The sequence below is a fragment of the Stegostoma tigrinum genome, chromosome 9, assembly GCF_030684315.1.
Source record: "Stegostoma tigrinum isolate sSteTig4 chromosome 9, sSteTig4.hap1, whole genome shotgun sequence".
In the NCBI taxonomy this organism is placed as follows: domain Eukaryota; kingdom Metazoa; phylum Chordata; class Chondrichthyes; order Orectolobiformes; family Stegostomatidae; genus Stegostoma; species Stegostoma tigrinum.
Genome location: NC_081362.1, coordinates 73,008,682 through 73,028,709, shown reverse-complemented (window position 1 = coordinate 73,028,709; position 20,028 = coordinate 73,008,682). Strand labels below are relative to the sequence as shown.

Genomic DNA, 20,028 nt, shown 5'->3' with positions numbered 1-20,028 from the left:
AAAACATCAAAACGGACACAACTCCTCAAAACTGCATTTTGTCTCTCATTTTCACTGTAGTAACAGTATTTCTGAAGTCAGTTTGTTGTGCAATACTGAGATTATAAAACAAATTTAAGCATAAGTTCATGGTTTTTTTGGTCATACACTTGAAATGGGAGATTTCAACATAAAAGAATTTATTTTCTCCCCTCTCGTTTCAGATTTTTCTGTGACTGTGGTGCTGGAACACTTTCAAATCCTTGCACGTTAGCTGGAGAACCCACACATGATACAGACACTCTGTATGACTCTGCACCACCAATAGAGTCCAATACTTTGCAACATAACTGAAAGTTTGTTTTTCCTGTCGTTCTAATCAACAGTAACTCCATTTGTATCAAACAAAAAAACTAGGGGAAAATAACATTTTACCCAAATCTTCAGGAAGAATGTCCGAATTTGTACAGCTGTTGTGCACGTGTGGATAGCACTAGAGTCTGAACTCTGGTGTTCTGACAGTGAAGGAGTAATCTGCTAACTCAGGATCAAGAGAAGGTGCTGGGCATGAATAGCATTATGACAGATTAAACAGCCAGCAGTGGTCTACCCAAGGGACAAAATGCTAACACTGATACTGTACCCTAAATGCCAGCTTGTGAAGCTGTCTTCTTTGGACAAGTAGCATTGGAAGACTGTTGCTGTTGGAAACAGCAGACAATATAACAAAGGTGTTCTGTAGCACCTATGGACACTGGGTACTGATTGGGTTGGTGTATGTAAGAAAATGTGATCTAGCACTTCTGCATTTGATTTTTAAAGAAAACATTTATTCAATGGAGATAACTGATTTTAATGCTTTTCTCATGTAGCTTTTTTGTAATTTCAAGCAAAACCTTATTGTACTTGAATGTGTCCTGTTTTGTTAGCAGAACTAGAGACTTGCTGTAACTATACTCATGTCCCAGTATCTTATTCTTTCTATGAAAGAGAAAAGGTAACACTAATCGATTGTATCCCACAACTATTGATTTCAATTACAGAACATTGTTCTTTTTAAAGTTATTTCCAGAAGTCAACATAAGTGCTTTCATGAGACTGTACAGGGATTAAGGGAAAGTAAATATCTGAAGTGGTACCTGTATTTTAGATGCCACCTCATTAAGACGTGCATATTGTTACAAAAGTAACTTCTGGACAGTGCCATTTTGGTAATGCTTCTTCTCCCTGTAATGAAGCAGCTAGTATATATGTACATATATACTCAGTCTCCCTTTACTAGCTTTTCATTAATGCGTATTGGTGACAGTGGGTAAAATCAACAGCTTGAAAGTGTATGCATGTACCATAACATCCTAGACTTAATATATTGTGGAGCATTCAATAACCATTATGTAGATGATAGGTAACAATAAAAAGGGTTTAATTTCCTAGGAAGAGACAGAGTCTTATCATTTTAAAATAAACTTTATTAGAACATTATTAGAACATAATTTCAACAATCATGTCTTTGAATTAAACCATATGCTTGATACTGTTTTCAGAGTTCAGCAATCTTCTGCAGTACTGGCTGTAGGGTAAGGAAGTTAATATTTGGGTCTTCAACCAAAAAAAGCATCTCTCTGGAAGGGGGAAAAAAAACTTAAATTTAATGTTTTACAGACATTAAAACTTCAGAAGTAGTAACTACACTGCACCATGATCCACCCATTCACTAAGGTGAGCTAAAAGATAGTTACTTTGTTAATCTGTTTTTCTTTTTATGATCAGCCTGCCCCTTGATACTTTTGAAAGGGAGATAAAGTGGAAATGTTTTTTAGCATGTTATGCTAATTGTGTAGAAACTTAATATTACTTGCTTTGAATTCTTGCACATTCTATCCCCAGCAGTGAAGAGAACATGGTCACTACTGCATCTTAAAATAAAACAGCTTGCATTAACCCTAGGAAAAAGGATATCAACCCTGGAGGTTGGGCTGTTTCCTGACTAATAAAGTCAATTAATCCATTAGGAAACTAGTTTTACTACTTGCGGCTTGAGGAAATTCACTCATACTTATGCCATACTTCAAGTAAGTGTACATAAAACTGCCATTATTTGCTAATCAAAAGTTAAAGCAAGGTTTAATTATTTTCTATACTTACTTGAAAAGTCGGAAGGAAACTGTGGTCTTCTCAAATTCTTTAGCTTTCTTGTGACCTTTCTGAATAATTTCCTCAGGAATGTTTGCAAGTCTTGCTGCATTAAATCCATAACTCTTCGGACAGGCTCCTTTGACAAACTTATATAAAAATGTGATAGTTTCCTGACTTGGATCCTCACACTCATTCTCAACCATACAGGCCTACAAACAGTCCACAGAGAATATTATGGAGATGGGCACAAACTTAAATAACAGTATCATTTATTTCAGGCTTAAAATATTTGTTTCACTGTACTTAAAACCCAACCATTTAGAAATCAAATGTCTCTGCTCGGCCTGCAGGTTTTCATGCTTTTGTTTTTGGTCAGTAACCAGTTTAACTTTTCTAGTACGTACTGATTTTTCCACAAAATTATGAAACATTTAAAACAGTACCGAGGGCCATGCACTTACCATATGTCCTAAACTGACTGCTGTGGCATGAGAAAAATCTTCCACAAGAGAATGGTAGTGTGTAGAAAACAAAGTGCGGCACTTAATGTTTTCAGCAAGCTCCTTCACCACTGCACTAGCAATTGCTGTGCCATCATATGTTGCTGTGCCACGGCCTAGAATAATAATTCAATATTAAACAGAATCCTGCTCGGCTCTTCACAGCCCTATCTTACAAGTGAGTTGACTGTAGTTTGAAAAAGTAACATGAAACAAATTTCTGGTCTGATTATCCTATAAGTGTGTCAAACCTAGAGATTTATTCTATTTTACTCAGGTCATCTGCAATAGCAATAGGGTTTAATATTTATGTGGTTACCCTCCAGATCACTTGTGTAAATACACCAACTGGTACCGACCCAAACTATCCCAATTCAGTAGTGAGAGGGGCTAGCAAAACAGCACTAGGATGCAGATGTTAGATTGGGGGAAGAAGCAGTTTCACTGCCCTATTGTCTAACTGGTTATTCATAAATGTATTTCCCCTGTTGGAATCAGGCTGAATGTGCTCTCCATCCCTCCCCACCAACCATTGATGGTGTACAGCTATTTTCCGAACGTGAAGAGCCTTAAGAAAATTGCCAAAAATTAACACTAGCATTATCAAATGCTGTCTCATTTCTTACTTTATAGTTCTATAAAAGTCAGTAAAACCAGTATAAATGTTTGCCCAACAAAGGCAACTTTCTAGACCAGATCAAATTTAAACTTAAAACCTTAACTATAACCAATGTGTAGACATGAGTTTTATTTAGAGCTCACTGCTGTTTTTTTTTCATTAAAATCATTTGAAACTGCAAAATTTTAAAAGTTGATTCTTGCTGTACTAGGTATTTCAGATTTTTGCCCCTTACCAAAACAACAGGTGAAGGTTGGACCCTGTCTTACATGTGAATGATGGTCTTCAAGTATATTTCAAATGGCAACTAATTCATCCTAATCTCCCCAACAGAGAAAGAACATGTTGCCCATCCCAAAACAGCAGCCAATTTATACAAGTGATCCAATAATTGTTTCAGTATTGCCAGACTGCATGCTTAAAAGTCTTTGGAATAGGGCTCAAAAGGATACCATGTATCTAGATTCCTACACTTATCCATTTTATGCTGCTTACTGATAGCTGTGAAATATTTGTTTCAAACAGCTTCAGTGTTGTTATATACAGTTCCAAGATACAGACCACAGCCACATTTTCAGATCAGAAGTGTCAGCTCCCTAACAGTCTACAAAAAATTAACAGGAACAATATCTGATACTTTTGTAAAGAAACTAAACAGATTTTTTGACAAGTCGATTTGGAATGGTGATGAATGGATGAGTGATCACAAAAATAAACTCCCTTGCTAATGCATTCTCATTAGTGTTTATTCTTATTTCCCCACACCACCCTTATTTAAACTGCACACAATCTACGAGTAGTGACCACAACCCCCCAAGCTGGTGACTTTTGGGAAAAGCTGCCTGCTCAATTCTTGATTTGTTATGACAGCTCACTGGAAAATTCACTAATCAAACTCAAAAACAAAGTGGCACCAGCTCCTTAAACATGCTAGAAAGCCATCATGGATTCAGATTCTTGAAATCAATACATCATTGTGATTACATGCAAACAGTACCTAATTCATCAAGAAGCACAAGGGAATATGGAGTTGCATGTTGCAAGATACTGGATGTCTCGCTGAGTTCCACAAAGAAGGTGCTTTCACCTATAAGAATGAAAAGTTTAATGTTATTTCAGATGTTAATACGCATGGCCTAGTAATAGCTTGCTACATGCACTTCACTGTTTTCCACACAGCTTTCCTCCAGCAGCTATTTGTGCCAATAAGCTAACCAATCACCATCCCACACACTGTGGAGGCCCTAATTAAAGTTAGCCTTCGGCAACTACATCCAAGTCAATTTTAAAGAGATCAAGCTTCTATGGAGGAGCTGACAATTAACAGCAATAACCTCACTGTCCAGTAATGCCCATTTTTCCCCAAGTAAAAAATGTTTCAAAAAAACCTTGTGGCTGAAAATTCAGCCATTGTTTCAATCAACATACACCCTTCAAAGAAGTCAAAGTATGGTTCTTAGTTGCAGATTTTTTATTATTTACTGTCATAGCAACAGAATTCAGCAGAACAGTAATGCAAGTGGACATCCAAGTCCTTTCTTAGCATTTCTATTTAATAATGGATTTATCTTTCCAGAAGCTTTCTAAGTATTTTTTTAAAAAAATAAACTGATGAACTGCAAACATTTGATAGCAATTTGGGGGGCGGGGGGGGGGGGGGGGGGGGGGAACAACCCTACACCCTTTTGACAGGAATAAATCAATCTCAAAACATCATCTTACCTGACATGATTCTATCAGATGCACCTAGACGTGTGAAAACTCTGTCAACTGGATTAAATTTGCAGCTTTCTGCAGGCACATAGCAGCCCAGTTGTGCCAGGATGACCAGGAGGCCAACCTATTTAGGAGGGGGAAAAGAGAGTCAGGTCCCTGATGCACAGATTAGAAAATTTGTTTCACATCACTCACCTACATTCTACACCTCAAACATTCCCTTCTGCTTGTCATCTATTCCGCTATTATTCTAAGAACACTCCTCAAACCATAGGAAAGGATAAAAACAACTTCTAGCTCAAAATTCTGCCACTCTGTCTATACACACACCTGCGAATTAGAAAAGCGTGGATTCAAATCTCTAGATATTTGAGTACGTGCTTCAGAGTTGACAGAATGCTGTGCGTTACCAGAGGGTAAGTCTTGGAGTTAGAAGTTAAATCACAGCTCCATTTGCCTCCTTGTTTTGCATGTTAAAAGATCATATGACAATATTTTGGAGAACAGCTGGGGAGTTACCCTTTTTTTTCAGCCAGTGTTTAGCTTCCAACTAACTCAAACACATTTGCTGGTCCCTACACAGTGGGAGCTTGCAGTGGTCCAGTTGATAGGATAAACACTAAAAAGTGACCACAGTTTGAAAAGGTACTTCATTAGCCGTAACCGGGCTCTTTGTTCTGCATTCAAATGGAGCTGGATAATGACAGACTACACTGGTTCGCACCTGTCTCATAAGTGTGGATTTGCCTCCCATATTTGGGCCTGTTACAAGCAGGCAGGAAGCCTGCTTCTTTCTGACACCATCTTCCAAATCTTCCGCGTCCATGCAACCAATGAACACATCATTCGGGATGAAGTCCCCAAAAAAGGTCTTTAAGACACAAGGGTGGCGTGAAGCTCGAAGCTCCAAGAATGGCTGTGTGTCATCCTCAGTAAACATTACGACAGGTCTGCACATCGGCCCATCTCCGCTCTGACTGTAGTGTGTTAGGCTCAACAAAACATCTGTAACAGTAAAACCAGAGTTGAAAGGCAAATTCTGAAAAACCACATAAAAGCTCCTGACAATGGAATGAACTCGAAGAATCAAACTGTCGCATCTTTTCTGGAGATGGTAACTGGTTAGCTTCGCAGTGCTGAGGGCGGAGGAGATTTATATTAACAAATGTGAAGAGCGTCAACAGAAGACATTGTGGAAGTAAGCTGTTCAGTCTGCCATTCCACTCCACTTTTCCACCTTTTCTCTCATTCAACCTTTATTCCCTTATTTGGGCAGAAGACTGCCGTGAACATATTTAATGACTCAGCCTCTACAGTGAAGAATTTCACAGGTTCAGTATCCTCCAAGAAGTTCCTCCCCATCTGTTTTACATGCACACTAGCTTACTGGAGATTATGCCAATTACGACATTTAAAAGATATTTCTATTTATCTATCTATCAAAAGGTTGGGAGGGATATGGGCCATCTGCAGGCAGGTGGGACTATCTTAGTTTGGGATTATGTTCAGCACGGACTGGCTGGATCGAAGGGTCTGGCTCTGCGCCGTATGACACTGCGGTCCTAGATTCTCCCACAATGGGAAACAACATTTCTGCATCTATTCTGTCAAACAGTCACTTAAGAATCTTGTATCTGTAAGGTCACCTCTCATTAGTCTATATCCCAATAAGATCTGGCTCACTTTCTATACCTTTCCTCAAAAAGGAGTCTGTCCATATTTGGTATTAGGTCCAGAGAAGGCACACTAGGCTAATTAAAATGCATCAACTGCAGAGAACGAGAAGGTTCTATTCCACTTGGAAAGGCCAGGCTTTGTTAAGGGGCTTACAGGAGATCCAAGGGAAGCTCTGCACAGAGGTGGCATGGAGCTCACTCCAGAGGGTGGTGGTGGTATGCTCAGAGACACCATTGTGACAATTTAAAAATAGTTAGGAATGCAGCTGCAGCTCTGTAACTAGAGGTTCCAGCCCAACAGCTGTAAGGCACCACACGCGCAAACCTTCCTTCCACGCAAATCCATACGTACCCCGTCTTTACTTCAGCTCTTAGTCTGACTGAACCTCAAACCCACAGGCGCGCCACCTCTCCCTGGGGTGGGGGTGATCGCACCAGCACCTGGCGGTTCTCTGTACTGCTCCCTGGCCAGGGGCAGTCAAACCGGTGCCTGGGGCGTTGGTCATGCCACCCATTGGCCAGGATGCACATGTACAGCCTCCTCGTGTCTGCGTGGATACCCCCCCCGACCCCGGTTTCCTCCCACAGCCCAAGAACTGTGTAGGTTCAGCGAGTTGGCCGTGCTAATTGCCGTTAGTGTTCAGGGATGTGCAGGTTATGTGGGTTAGACATGGGAAATGCAAGGGGAGGAGAACAAGTCACGGTGAGATGCCCTTCAGAGAGAGGCATGGACTTGTTGGGCTGAATGGCCAGTGTCCACACTGCAGGAATTCTGTGACTCTTTGAAAGTGGAATCAGGCAGCTGGAGTCCAGGAGGTGGAATGACCCCATAGCATACAGTAAACTTCAATCATTGTACAGCCATCTACAAGCACACTCCCGTCGGACCTCGGGATGGGGTTGGGGGGGGGGGGGGGGGGAGAAGAAGGGGAGGTGATGACAGAGGGATTTTTTTGGGTGGGGTTGGGAATTTAGAAGGAAGTGGGAGAAGAGCAGATGACCAAGTGGACCAGAGTAACCAATTCAATCACAAAATGGTGGTTTGTGGGCCAATATTTAGCAGATTATAATTGACATAAAAGGAACACGTGTCATCTGGTCAGAAATTACAAAGCAATACAGTTTGAGCACAAATTGAAAGCACTTAAATTGAACATTTCACTTTGGGAGGGGGTGGGGAAGGACAGCAGCAATTCAACCCAGACATTTTCAATTGGTTTCACAACTTTCTAAAAAAAGTTAAATAATACATTAAAACAAGCTCAGCAAGTCATCTCTCTTGGAAACTATCTGGAAGTGGCCAATTCAAAAGGGAACTTGTACATAGCCTCCAAACAGCCTGCAACGCAGCCAAGCTGGAGAGATTCTGCTGTGCTCACTGACCCCTGCACCAGCGAGCACATCGGAGCATCAGTGCTGACAGCCTGCACTGGCCTCCTTTTCTAAAAAAAATCAGATGCATAATCGCTCCGAGATGTCATGTTTCAGCAGTCAGCTTCCCAATGTGACAAAGCCAACAAAACATGGCGAAATAACTTTCTGAACAGAAAGCAGTTCCTTGGAGGAGCCCCATGAATATCCAAAAATATTTACAGCATGTTACAAACAGAAGACATAGCAAATTTACCAGGTGGGAAGCATTCCCTTTAGATCAGTATTAGCATAAATTACCAACTGAAACATCAAATTAGACACAAATCGCACCTTTTAACTTACTACTGCTTCAGTCCGGTGTGAATTCAAGCAAAAAACAAAATAAAAGCTGACTTTCCACAATTATACACAAACTAAAAACAAGAGAACACGCAGTCTAAACACTGAGCCAGGCCTGGGGCATAGAGAGGGCTGGAAGAGTTTGACATATTTGCAATAGGACCATGAGAAGGCCGGGACAGAAATGGAGAGAGGAAGACATGTTGGATTGTAACTGCTGTATCCTGTCAGGGAGGCCTTCTTCCCCCTTCCCTCCCCACTGTGTTTAGCTTGTCCTGTTAAGTAGTGAGGAGACTGTAACCCCAAGCTACGAGAGGTCACCAATGCCAATGTGGGAATATAGTGGCAAAGGGAGGGGTGGGAGGCGGGTTGTTTGAAAACAGTCAAATTCAACAGTAATATCTCCGTAAGTTATTTAAGATCTTTTCTAGGATGAAAACAACCGATTCAGCACAAACCTGTTCCAGATCAGTCCTTGGGAGGAGAAAGAGGCTGGCAGGTGGGGGCTATTTAACCAAGGGGCAGCTAACTAGACACTAGGGCCTTTTTCCTATTGAGCTTGACCTGTGAGATTTATTCTTCAGTCAAGTGAAGATTTACACAAGGAAAGATTAAAAACAGCCAGCACAAAGAGACCAACCACTCACCAAGGACAGCAATGCAGTCCACAGCTGCCTGCCAGTTTTTATAGTTCTTGTCGAAGTTGTAGAAAAGCCTCCTCATGCAGTCCTGAAGAGCACTGTCGCGCCTCTCCTCAGCATTGTTCATCGCGTCCAACAGCTGCTCAATCACTTTAGTCCAGTACCGTTTGTAACCTTTTTTGGTTGACTTCAGCTCATATTCCTCCGGCACGCGGCGATCAGCGACATTTTCGGGAACCTCCAGCTGGTAGCGATTGCGGCCCGAGCCCCAGTAAACGACGCTGCGGCAGCCGAGCCGCTTGCGCTGGGTCTCCAGGTACTCCTGGAGGTTCCGCTCCGTCTCCTTGATGTCGGTGAGGGCCTGGTCGTAATCCGGGTCGAAACCAGCTTTGGGAGTAATGACTCCAGTGTTCCTGGCCTTCTGGTGGTCGAAAGCCGTGTCCCACCTCGTCAGTTCAGCGGAGAGATCGGGGAAGAGGCCGTCGGCGGTGCTTCCTTTCAGGCTGACGATCTGCCTAAGTAAGAGAGACTGGAAGGCAGCCACAGACGGCTCGATGACCTGCAGCACCACCTGGAAGACTTTGAAGCCTTCCAGGGCAGACAGGAAGTCAGCAATTTTCTTTTTGCTGTAGCTGGTCTCTTCATAGAGCACAGCGCGGCTGTCGGGGTGCTCCTTGCTTTTCAGCGGTGATCCAATGCTGTGGATCCGGCTCAGGAGCCGCTCGAGGTCAGGCACTTTGTTCAGCAGCTCAACCAGCTCCGAGACCTTGCCGGGCACAGCCATGAGATCCTCGATGGCATTCAGCCGGTCCTCAATGGCAAGGGGCTGGCACAGCGGGGCACACAGCCACTGTTTCAGCAGCCGCTTGCCAAAGTAGGTGCAGCAGTGGTCCAGCTGCTCCAGCAGCGTGCCCTCGCGGGTGCCAGTGGTGGCGTTCTGCAGCAGCTCCAGGTTGGTCAGGGTTACGCCGTCCAGCACCAGGCGCCGTCGCCCGATGGCTGGAGACGCCTTCGCCCGGTCAGCAGCCACATCCACGGGCATGTACTCCTCAAAGTTGGCCATCGACAGCAGCTCCTGGTCAACGAGGCACCGCTGGAGGTAGAACACACAGGCACCAAGGGAGGATAAGGCCAGGTCATAGCCTTCAGCCGGGGTGAGGGCGAGGGAGTCGGTCTCGGACACCATTGGCCGCAGAGCGGCTGGCAGAGGGACCCCTGGGTCTGTGGCGTCCCTCATTTCAGTGAAGTAGCCCTCCTCGGCGAGCACCCGGAGGGCTTTGGAGGCATCCCAGAACTGGGAGGTAGGCTGCAGGCCCTCCTGCAAGGCCGAGATGAGGCAGCCTTTCAAAATCTTCCTGCTCTCAGCCGACAGGTTCCCCCTCTCAAACAACACCTGCACCGGAGGGTGATGCGCCAACAGGGTGCGGAAACGGGAGCAGTGCCGGTCATCCGCAAACTGGCCCACGTGAAACCTGCCGACGGAGGTGTCGACAAAGCAGACTCCGTAGGAGCGTGCCTGGCCTGCCTGCTCTGTGCCCGCCGCCTCTTTCAGGCACAGCAGGTACTTGCTGCGGCTCTCGGCTGCACTGCCATCCAGGACGCTGTACGTCTGCGTGCCCTTGGTAATGACCCGGCAGACCTCGCGCCGGACCACCCGGTCAAACTTGGTCGGGTGGCGCAGCGACTTGCAGCGGGCCTCCATCATCTCGGGCGTCTCCGTCTGCTCCACCCTCGCCACCTTGTACCCTTTCTGAACCAGCGCATCCGAGAAACGGCCAAAAGCGATCTCGGGAAAACCCGAGTGCGCCCAGCTGCCCTTCATGTACGACAGCCCCAGTTCGGTGACACCAGTGACAGCGTCCATGTGGTACAGCTCGTAGAACTTGCCAACTTTGTAGAAAATCACGGTGTCGAACATCTGCGATTTCAGCTCCCACCATCTCCGCATGCCCGGAGTGCACTTGCACAGGAAGTCGTCGGGGACGTGCAGCGTAGCACAGTCGTAGTCAGGCTCACTCTCCTTTCGTCTCCTGGTGTCCTTCCTCTTGCCTGGTTTTAACCACTCCAGCTTCTCGTGATCCCAGGCGGTGCCCGGAGAGGGGCTACCCGCTCCACCACCATTAGACTGGCATTCGAACGCCTCCGGGGCAGAGAACGCCGACAGCCTGGACTTGGTGCTCAAAGACACTGCCGCTGGTCTCTTGGGCATTTCAGAAGGGGAGCTGGAAGCTCTTTTCGCTCTGGCCGTGCCTGCCCGTTTCCGCTTGAACGGCGTCTTGATGGGACTGTCAGGGTCCGTCTCTGTATCAGGCTCACTGAGCTCCCTCTCGTCGAGCCCACTGCTGCACTCCTCACTGCTGCCGTCGTTCTGCTCTGGCCTGAACTCCTCCTCGGAGCTCTCTGCGTCACTATCCGACTCCACCACCAGCCGCCTCCTCTTGGTCTTGGCGCTGGCTGAGCGCGTGGCCCTCGACTTCTGGCCTTTCACCTTCTCATCTTCGCTGTTATTTTCTTTATCCTCCTCGCTCGCCGCCGATCGGTCAGCCACCTAGAGGGGAACATTCCGGATTCACTCACTGCTCATCTTGACCCCCCAACCCTCCGCCCGGTTCAAGCCGGTCCCTCACCAACAGACTTGCACGAGTGGTCAGCTAAACAGGAATTGGGCAGGCAAGGGGTCCAGCCCAGACTGACAGGATAGAAACTGTCAGATGGGCAGAACTGCCTGATTGAAAAAGGGGGTCTGAGCAGTACAAAGCAGCCAGAGGCCATGGTCATATTGGCACCGATGACTGAGGTAGGAATGTGGAGGAAGTCCTGAAAGAATATTGTGGAGAGCTCGAAAGGCAGGCTCTCTAACGCAATAAGCTAAAGAATCGAATACAGCTGGCAGAAAGCGGGATATGGCCTCATTTAGTATCTGGGTTCAGCTCTGGTACAAAAAAATGGTGCAGTCACATTGGGAGGTGTGTACTATAGATCCCCAAATAGCAAGAGGAATAGAGGAGCAAATGTATTGACAAATTTCTGAGTGCAAACAAAAGGCAAGAACAGCAGGGTCTTCAGCGACATAAATACCAACTGTGAGACCGAAAGGCGTAAAATTCTTGCAGCATGCTCAAGAGCTTTTTTTTTTAAAAACAGTTTCCACATGACAAAAAGAAATGAATGTTAGATTTAGTGTCAGGAACTGAGCTGGGCAGGAAGCAGCAGCGAGACCCCATTTGAGATAATAGTCATAATACACAGTTAGGGTTTAGCATTAGGAAAAGTGATAAAGAGAAGCGTCAAAATTCCAAGTTGAGGGAAGGCAAACTTTGGAAAGCTGAGAAGTGAGCTAGCAAAAGTCAACTGGGTACAGCTACTTCAAGCAAAGAGTGGCAAATCACTGAGAACAGCCAAAAGTGAGATTCAATGAGTAGTGTAGACATAACCTCACAAAAGGTGCTGCTAAATCTAGAGCTCTGTGGTTAGCCTAAAGCGTACAGAGCAAGATAAAGCTGAAAAAAAAGTTTATGATGATCTCAAAAGTAATATTTTAGGAAACTTACAGGAAATACTGGGTGAAGCGACAGAAGAAGTTACAGGAACAAAGTGAACAGGGAAAATAATATTAGCTGGTAAAATTAAGCAAAATACAAAGATCTTTCATAAGTACATTAAGAGCAAGTGGATGACTAAGGAAAGGGCTGGGCCCATGAAACTGTACACACGGCTAAGAGGAAGTGGGTAGGTTCTAAATTATTTTGTTTGTCTTCACAAAAGAGAAAGATGCTGCAGACAATCTAGTCGAGGTGCAGGAATGGGACATATTAGAAAAATAAAGAAAAATGAGGACAAGGCAGAACATGGAGGACTGACCATCTTCAAGGTGGTTTAATCATCAGGGTTAGATCAAACGTATCCTAGGTTGTTTAAAGGAAGCCACAGAGAAGTAGCAGACCCTCAAAATCATTTTCCCAACCCTAATCAGGTACACTGTAGCAGGAACTAAATAACTGAAAATGTCACAGTAGTATGCAGGAACAATGCCCACTATAATTGAAGAAGCAAGAAGGGTCGAGTGCTGGATGTTGTCTATGGAGATTGTAGTAATCCAGTTGACAAGTTCCCACATGACAAACTAGCTCAACCTGGGTTTAATTCCATCCTCCAGCGACTGCCTGTGTGGAGTTTGCACATTCTCCCCATGTCTGCGTGGGTTTCCTCCCACAGTCCAAAGATGTGCAGGTTAGGTGGATTAGCCATGCTAAATTGCCCATAGTGTACATGGGTGTGTAGATTAGGTGCATTATAGGGGGATGGGTCCGGGTGGGATGTTCCAACTGTTTGTATGGACTTGTTGGGCCGAAGGGCCCGTTTCCACACTGTAGGGATTCTACGAACAAGAACAAAGTTGCTGGAAAAGCTCAGCACGTCTGGCAGCATCTGTGGAGGAGAAAACAGAGTTAACGTCTTGGGTCTAGTGACCCTTCCTCAGAACTTCTGAGGAAGGGTCACCGGTCCTGAACCGTTAACTCTGTTTTCTCCACCACAGATGCTGCCAGACGTGCTGAGCTTTTCCAGCAACTTTGTTCTTGTTCCTGATTTACAGCATCCACAGTTCTTTTAGTTTCTTAGAATCCCTAAATAAAAACCAGTCTGAAAAATTAAAACTCATGGGATACAGGAGAATGAGGCAAATTAGATTCAAAATTCACTCGGACAAGAAACAAAGGGTAAAGGTGAGTGTTGGCTGCCTTGCTTTTTGCAGCATATATGAATGATTCAGCCTTAAATATGGGAGGCATGATTGAAAAAATAGAAAGATGACAAACATTAGGTGTGTAGATGATTCTGAAGGGGATGCATGCTGGTTGCAGGATGATAATGGTTTGGTTGAGTAGTTGGACAGTGACAAATTGGATTTAATACAGGAGACAGGGGTCATGCATTTGAGGACAGTAAACAAGGAAATACACAGTAAACAGGAGGGCATTGAGAAGGGTAGAGGAAGTGAGAGACCATGGAATACATGTTGTGCTCCTAAGCGCTGCTTGGCCTGCTGTGTTCATGCAGCCCCACACTTTGTTATCATGGAATACACATCCACAGGTCCCTGCAAGTGTCCGGATAGGTAAATAGATAAAGCAATAAAGGCAGTCTACGGGATCCTTTTGTTCATTGGGTGAGGTATTAAATACCCGAGCAGGGATGTACTGCTGGAACTAAAGAAGATACTGGTGAGGACACAGCTGGGGATTCTGTACTGTTCCGGTCACTTTATACGGGAAGGACCTAACTGCTCAAGACAGTGTACACAAGAGGTTTACATGAATGTTGCCAGAGCTTGAAAATTGCAGCTACGACGATACATTGGAGATGCTCGGGCTGTTGCCTTTAGAACAGGGGAGGCTGAGGGTAGTTTAATGGAGGCATATAAAACAATGGGGAGTTTGGACAGAGAGGAGAGAGTACACCAGATTCCCCTGGAGAGATCAGTTACCTGGAGCAGAGATTTAACGTGATCAGGAAAGGGATTCGAGGGGACATGAGGAACAGCTTTTTCAGCCAGAGAACGGGGTGTCTGGAATCACTGCCCAGTCTGGTGCTTGAGCAACTTAAAAGGATCTGTATCCAGAGCCTGAAGTGCTTTAACCTGCAAAGCTACAGCCCAAGGTGCCAGGAAATGGGTGGCCAGGTTAGTCTAACCAGCACAGATACAGTGGGCTGAATGGCCTTTCTGTGCCATAGCTTTGCTGTTGGGCCAATCGAGTTCAGCTCCTCGTTGTGCAGAGCACCGCAACCTCCATGTGACCTTCCAAGGCAGAAGGGTGAGAGAGTGAACAGCAAAAACATCCAGCGTTGGGAACTGGAGGACATTCACTGGAAAGGGTTAGGCTTATTGTTTTGGGGAGGTTACAGTTTGATTAAAGTAAACTTTACAAGTTGCTGTGCTGTAGCCTACCCTTGGTCACTGATACAAAGTGATGCAGGCATCGGGAGGGCCGGTGTAGGGAACGTTCAGTGGTATTCCCATGAGTGGAAGGCGAGGATTGGGTTAAAGGCAGATTACAATTAAAAAGATCAGATAACTTCAGGATCAGTGACTGACAAACAATAGCTGTGTTGCTGATTCTGAAGGGGATGCATGCTGGTTGCAGGATGATAATGGTTTGGTTGAGTGGTTGGACGGTGACAAATAGGATTTAACAGGAGAGAAAGGTCATGCAGTAGAGGACGATAAACAAGGGGATACACCGTAAACAGGTGACGGAGCTGCTGCAAGCAATATAATCAAACCCTCAGGGCCAGGAATTCTAACCCTTTCATATCCCATGAACTTTATGACACTGCTGTCTGGCTCATATCAGCTCACTTTAGTACAGGCTAGAGGAACTAAATTTGGTGATGCTCCTGATTTGAGGAGCTGGCTTCTTTCATTCTGATTAAGTTTGATCAAAACCATTGCTCATTTACCTCCATGTCTTCCTCCTCTTCCTCCTCCTCCTCTTCCTCTGGTTCAGAAAGTTCTTTGCACACAGCCAATTCCAAGCGCTTCTCTCTGGATTTTGGAAAAGCAGCATCGGCGAGTTCCACTGCCCTGCGGATTTCAGGTTTCCCACTGAAATAGACACCGCCTCTCTGAGCCTCCTTACACGCCGAACCTGCAAAACCAAAAAGATCATGGCCTTACAGGTCCTAACCTGAGACTCTTACAGCATAGGAACAGGCCCTTCAGCCCACGTCAATGCTGACCAAGAAACACCAATCTTGTCTTCCTGCATTTGGTCCACAGCCTACTATGCCCTAGCCTGTTAGATGCTCGTGTTTCTCTAAGGTTAGGAGAGTACCCATCTCCACCAACCTCTCAGGCAGCATGTTCCCTATTTGTGTCACCCTATGGGTGACCAGTTTTACTCAGATACATTCTAAACCACTTACTCCTCACTTTATGCCCTCTGGGGAAGTTTCTCACCACCTACTCTGTCTATACCTCTCAATTCGGTCAACTTCAAATCAAATCCCACCACCAACGCCCAACACCAGCATCTTCTGCTAGAGAGAAAACAAACACAACCCAATCAGTCTCTCCTCACTACCGCAACTTTCATCCCAAGCAACACCCTGGGATATCTCGCCTACACTCTCTCTCCAGTGCAATCACATCCTTTCAATACGGCAGCAGCCAGAACAGCAGTGTTCCATATATGGCCTAACTAATGCTCTCTAAAGTTACAACAAGACTTAGCTGGGGTGTATGGTACAGGAGCAGCAAACACATTTACTGAATGCCATACTTCTAAAGTAGCAAATCCCTCCCATTCTTCGAGCTGTGTGGGTAAAGTTTGGAAAGCAAACAAACTGACACCCACCGTGCCTGCACGTCAAACTGAGATGCAAAGGGCTTTAGAGACAATGCCCCAGAGGAGAAAGAAAGTGGACCGTTGCCTGGAGAGACTGGACGTGGAAATGGCATCGCACCATGTTTGTTGGGGATGGAATCAGTGGCAGATTGATCTGAACGCTTCTGCTCTTTAGCGATGGTGAGGTGTGAAAACGTCTGGTTCAGTTACAACGTGATCAAATAAGCAAGGGAGATGTGGTAGCATCGCACTCAGGCTGGTGAGATCCAATCCCTCCGAGGAGTTCATTCAGTACCAAAAGCCATTCCTTGAAAACATCCATCACAACCTTCTCAGGCCAACAGGGGACAAACAAAAGAAGGTAACCTTACCAACACCTCGAGAGTAAGTATAAAGGGATGGTGCAGGCAAAGTATCATTGTGAGCATCTGCCATACACTAGAATAACCAACCTCATATTGCAGGAGACAACATTTAAAGGACATTTGGACGGGTGTATGGATTGGAAAGGTTTGAGGACATGGGCAGCATGGTAGCTCAGTGGTTAGCACTGCAGCCTCTCAGTGCCAGGGACCCTTGTTCAATTCCAACCTCGGGCAACTGTCTGTGTGGAATCTGCACATTCTCCCTGTGTCTGCGTGGGTTTCCTCTGGGTGCTCCGGTTTCCTCCCACAGTCCAAAAATATGCAGGTTAGGTGGATTGGCCATGCTAAGTTGCCCGTAGTGTTCAGGGATGTGTGGATTAGGTGGGTTATAGGGGGATGGGTCTGAGTGGGATGCTCCAAGGGGCAGTGTGGACTTGTTGGGCCTAAGGGCCTGTTTCCACACTGTAGGGAACCTAATCTAATAAAAAAAAGTCTGTTTACAAACTGTGTCACTATGACAAAAATGAACAAATTAAACAGTTTGTCAAAAATATCACAAGAACTAAGCTCATGTTAAGATACAATCATATTAGTGGAAATGCTGTGCTGAAACAATGATGCAGCTAATTCTCTTATCACATGACTGGAGTTTATAATTATGGACAATCTCTGCACAACAGAACTAACTAGTAACTAGCTTTCATACCAGGGGCCTCCCAATGTTTGAAAGGATATAAACAAACATTAAATCTGTGTGTTAGGGTCAAAGTCAGTTCAAAGGTCAAACAGAACTCATCCTTTAGAACGTGGTCTGCAAAATCTCTACAACAAAACTGGGGAAAAGGTTTACACAGTTACACCAAAATTATTCTAAACATGAACTGCAGAACTAGTTAAAACCCAAAAGCTAAAAACCTACTAGGTCAGAGGAAATTTGAACCTAGTATAATGGTTGATGCCACAGGATACAGTAGTTTGTATCGCACACCTAAGTACTGCAGTCTTAAACTGGGTTTTTCTTTGCAGAACTTGAAGATTGTGGTTGCCTGGGAAAGAGAGAGAATAGAAAAGACACAAAAAGGCAGAGTAACCAATTTCCAGGGATCCTGTCTCTTGTTGACACTGATGCCACACTCAGGCAAATTGGCTTACTGGTTATTTTTCCCCCAGAGCATCATCTGGTCAAAAAAATGGCAAACAACAAGGCACGCTAAATCCCTACAAAAACTGGAATTCAACATTGTGATCTCTTACCTGTGTACAACTTGACATACTTCACACTAACCCAGCCTCTTGTAGGAGGATCATCAAAGAACTGGACATGAATACGGAGAGATTTCCCTCTGCCCCTGAGATACTCCTCAGCAGTCGGATGGTTATACACTAGACTTGGCCACCATGGATACCCTTCCAGTTTGGCCCACACCAGATCTCCTGGAGCAAATTCACAAGCTTGACTGCAGGGAAATAAAAAAAGGCAGAAAAATTCCTCAGGGTTTCAAACTCTTCTCCTGCACCGTTAACAGTGCTTTGCCCCAATACTAACTCATGTTGTTACATTCACGAGGAACAATCACTGCAGTGAGATCAAAACACAAGTGGACATAAGGGACACCATTAAATGCATTCAAGGCTCCCAAACACTCCATTTCCAACTGGTCAGTTGCAGATGCAGTACAAAGGCTTCCAAAAGAGCAAGTTGCTACAGAAATAAATCTCTGATGAAGGGTCTAGGCCCGAAACGTCAGCTTTTGTGCTCCTGAGATGCTGCTTGGCCTGCTGTGTTCATCCAGCCTCACATTTTATTATCACAGAAATAAAGGTGCGTTTTCGCTACTTTTCCAAAACATTGCCTGTTACAAGCTGAAACACTGCCACTTCAAACCCAAAAAGGGGGAGTTGTTGCCACACGGTACACCCACAGGCAGCGGCAGGGTGGGGGGTGGTGGCAGTGCCACACAGTGCACCCACAGGCGGTGAGGGGGTGGGGGTGGTGCCACACAGTAAACCAACAGGCAGTTGGGGCGGCGCGTTGGTGCCAGCTGCCTGCCTGCTACGGGGCCCGATCGTTCCTGAAATGCGGGTTAACGGGAATTAACCCCACGTTGGTGTGAACTGCTAATCCCGGGCAACGGTAATCCTTCCGGATGGGGTACCGCCGGCGACCCCCGGGTGCTGGGAACACCAGGAGCCCGACTAACAGTACCATTCATTCACTTACCCGAGAGGCGGGGTCCACGAGACCGCCGGCTGCTTGCTGGCCTTCCTCTCCCCGCCAGCGCGGAGCGGGCTGACAGTGGAAGCAGCAGCCGCAGCTCGGGACCTCTTGGGCGGCCGTGTCGCGCTGCCATTCTCCCGGGGGGGAGGGGAAGAGACTTCAGGGGCGGCCTTGGCTGAGGAGGCACTGAGCGGCGGAGATTTAGGGAAGAAGCTGAACAGGGTGCTCTGCCGGGACATTATCCCCGCTCCCGCCGCCGAACCTCCGCTTTGGCGCTGGCGGGAAAATGGAACACGGGGTCACAGGAAGGAATCCCCAATGTCGCCTCGGCCAATAGGAGCCCAGCTCTCCATTCCCGCCAGTGCCTATCTGGTGGAAGGACAAGCTGATTGGTTAGATGGTTGGCCGGGCAGTGTTCACCCAGCTCCACACTTTGTTATCTTAGTTACCCTTATTGCCCAGTGCACTAGATGCGGAAAGGTGGATTACTGCTAACCTGCCTGAAGACTGAGCCATAGAAAAATTACAGCACAGAAAGAGGCAATTCAGCCTACTTTGTTTGGTCCTGCTGAACAAGCTATTAGCCCATTCCAATCCCCTTTTCCAGCACTTGGTCCATAGCCCTGGGGGTTACAGCAGTCAAGATGCAGATCCAGGGTTTCCACCGTGATCACTAAACCAGCCTGGAAATTCCAAATAATAAAGTGTGAGGCTGGATGAACACAGCAGGCTCAGGAGCACAAAAGCTGACGTTTCGGGCCTAGACCCTTCATCAGAGACAGGGATGGGGTGAGGGTTCTGGAATAAATAGGGAGAGAGGGGGAGGCGGACCGAAGATGGAGAGAAAAGAAGATAGGTGGAGAGGAGAGTATAGGTGGGGAGGTATAGAGGGGATAGGTCAGTCCAGGGAAGACGGACAGGTCAAGGAGGTGGGATGAGGTTAGTAGGTAGGAGATGGAGGTGCGGCTTGGAGTGGGAGGAAGGGATGGGTGAGCGGAAGAACAGGTTAGGGAGGCAGAGACAGGTTGGACTGGTTTTGGGATGCAGTGGGTGGAGGGGAAGAGCTGGGCTGGTTGTGTGGTGCAGTGGGGGGAGGGGACGAACTGGGCTGGTTTTGGG

The 20,028-nt window shown here is 46.0% G+C and overlaps 2 protein-coding genes across 5 annotated transcripts in view; one reads left to right on the top strand and one right to left on the bottom strand.

The window, feature by feature from the left end:
* fbxo11b (F-box protein 11b) overlaps positions 1 to 1,416 on the top strand; it is a 167,284-nt gene extending 165,868 nt beyond the window's left edge. For all 4 annotated transcript variants that reach the window (XM_048535722.2, XM_048535720.2, XM_048535721.2 and 1 more), the window contains one exon: positions 204 to 1,416. In XM_048535722.2, the coding sequence (XP_048391679.1) occupies positions 204 to 333 (130 nt within the window). In that variant the 3' untranslated portion in view covers positions 334 to 1,416. The remainder of the gene's footprint in view (positions 1 to 203) is intronic.
* Positions 1,417 to 1,435: 19 nt separating this feature from the next.
* Positions 1,436 to 19,209, bottom strand: msh6 (mutS homolog 6 (E. coli)). Its single transcript, XM_048535719.2, has 10 exons — positions 18,913 to 19,209; positions 17,946 to 18,148; positions 15,440 to 15,627; positions 8,987 to 11,528; positions 5,675 to 5,955; positions 4,957 to 5,074; positions 4,232 to 4,321; positions 2,577 to 2,731; positions 2,125 to 2,324; positions 1,436 to 1,601 (listed from the first exon to the last, which is right to left on the bottom strand). The coding sequence occupies exons 1-10, from the start codon at positions 19,146 to 19,148 to the stop codon at positions 1,520 to 1,522; spliced, it is 4,095 nt and encodes a 1,364-aa protein (XP_048391676.1). The 5' UTR covers positions 19,149 to 19,209; the 3' UTR covers positions 1,436 to 1,519.
* Positions 19,210 to 20,028: the final 819 nt, after the last annotated feature.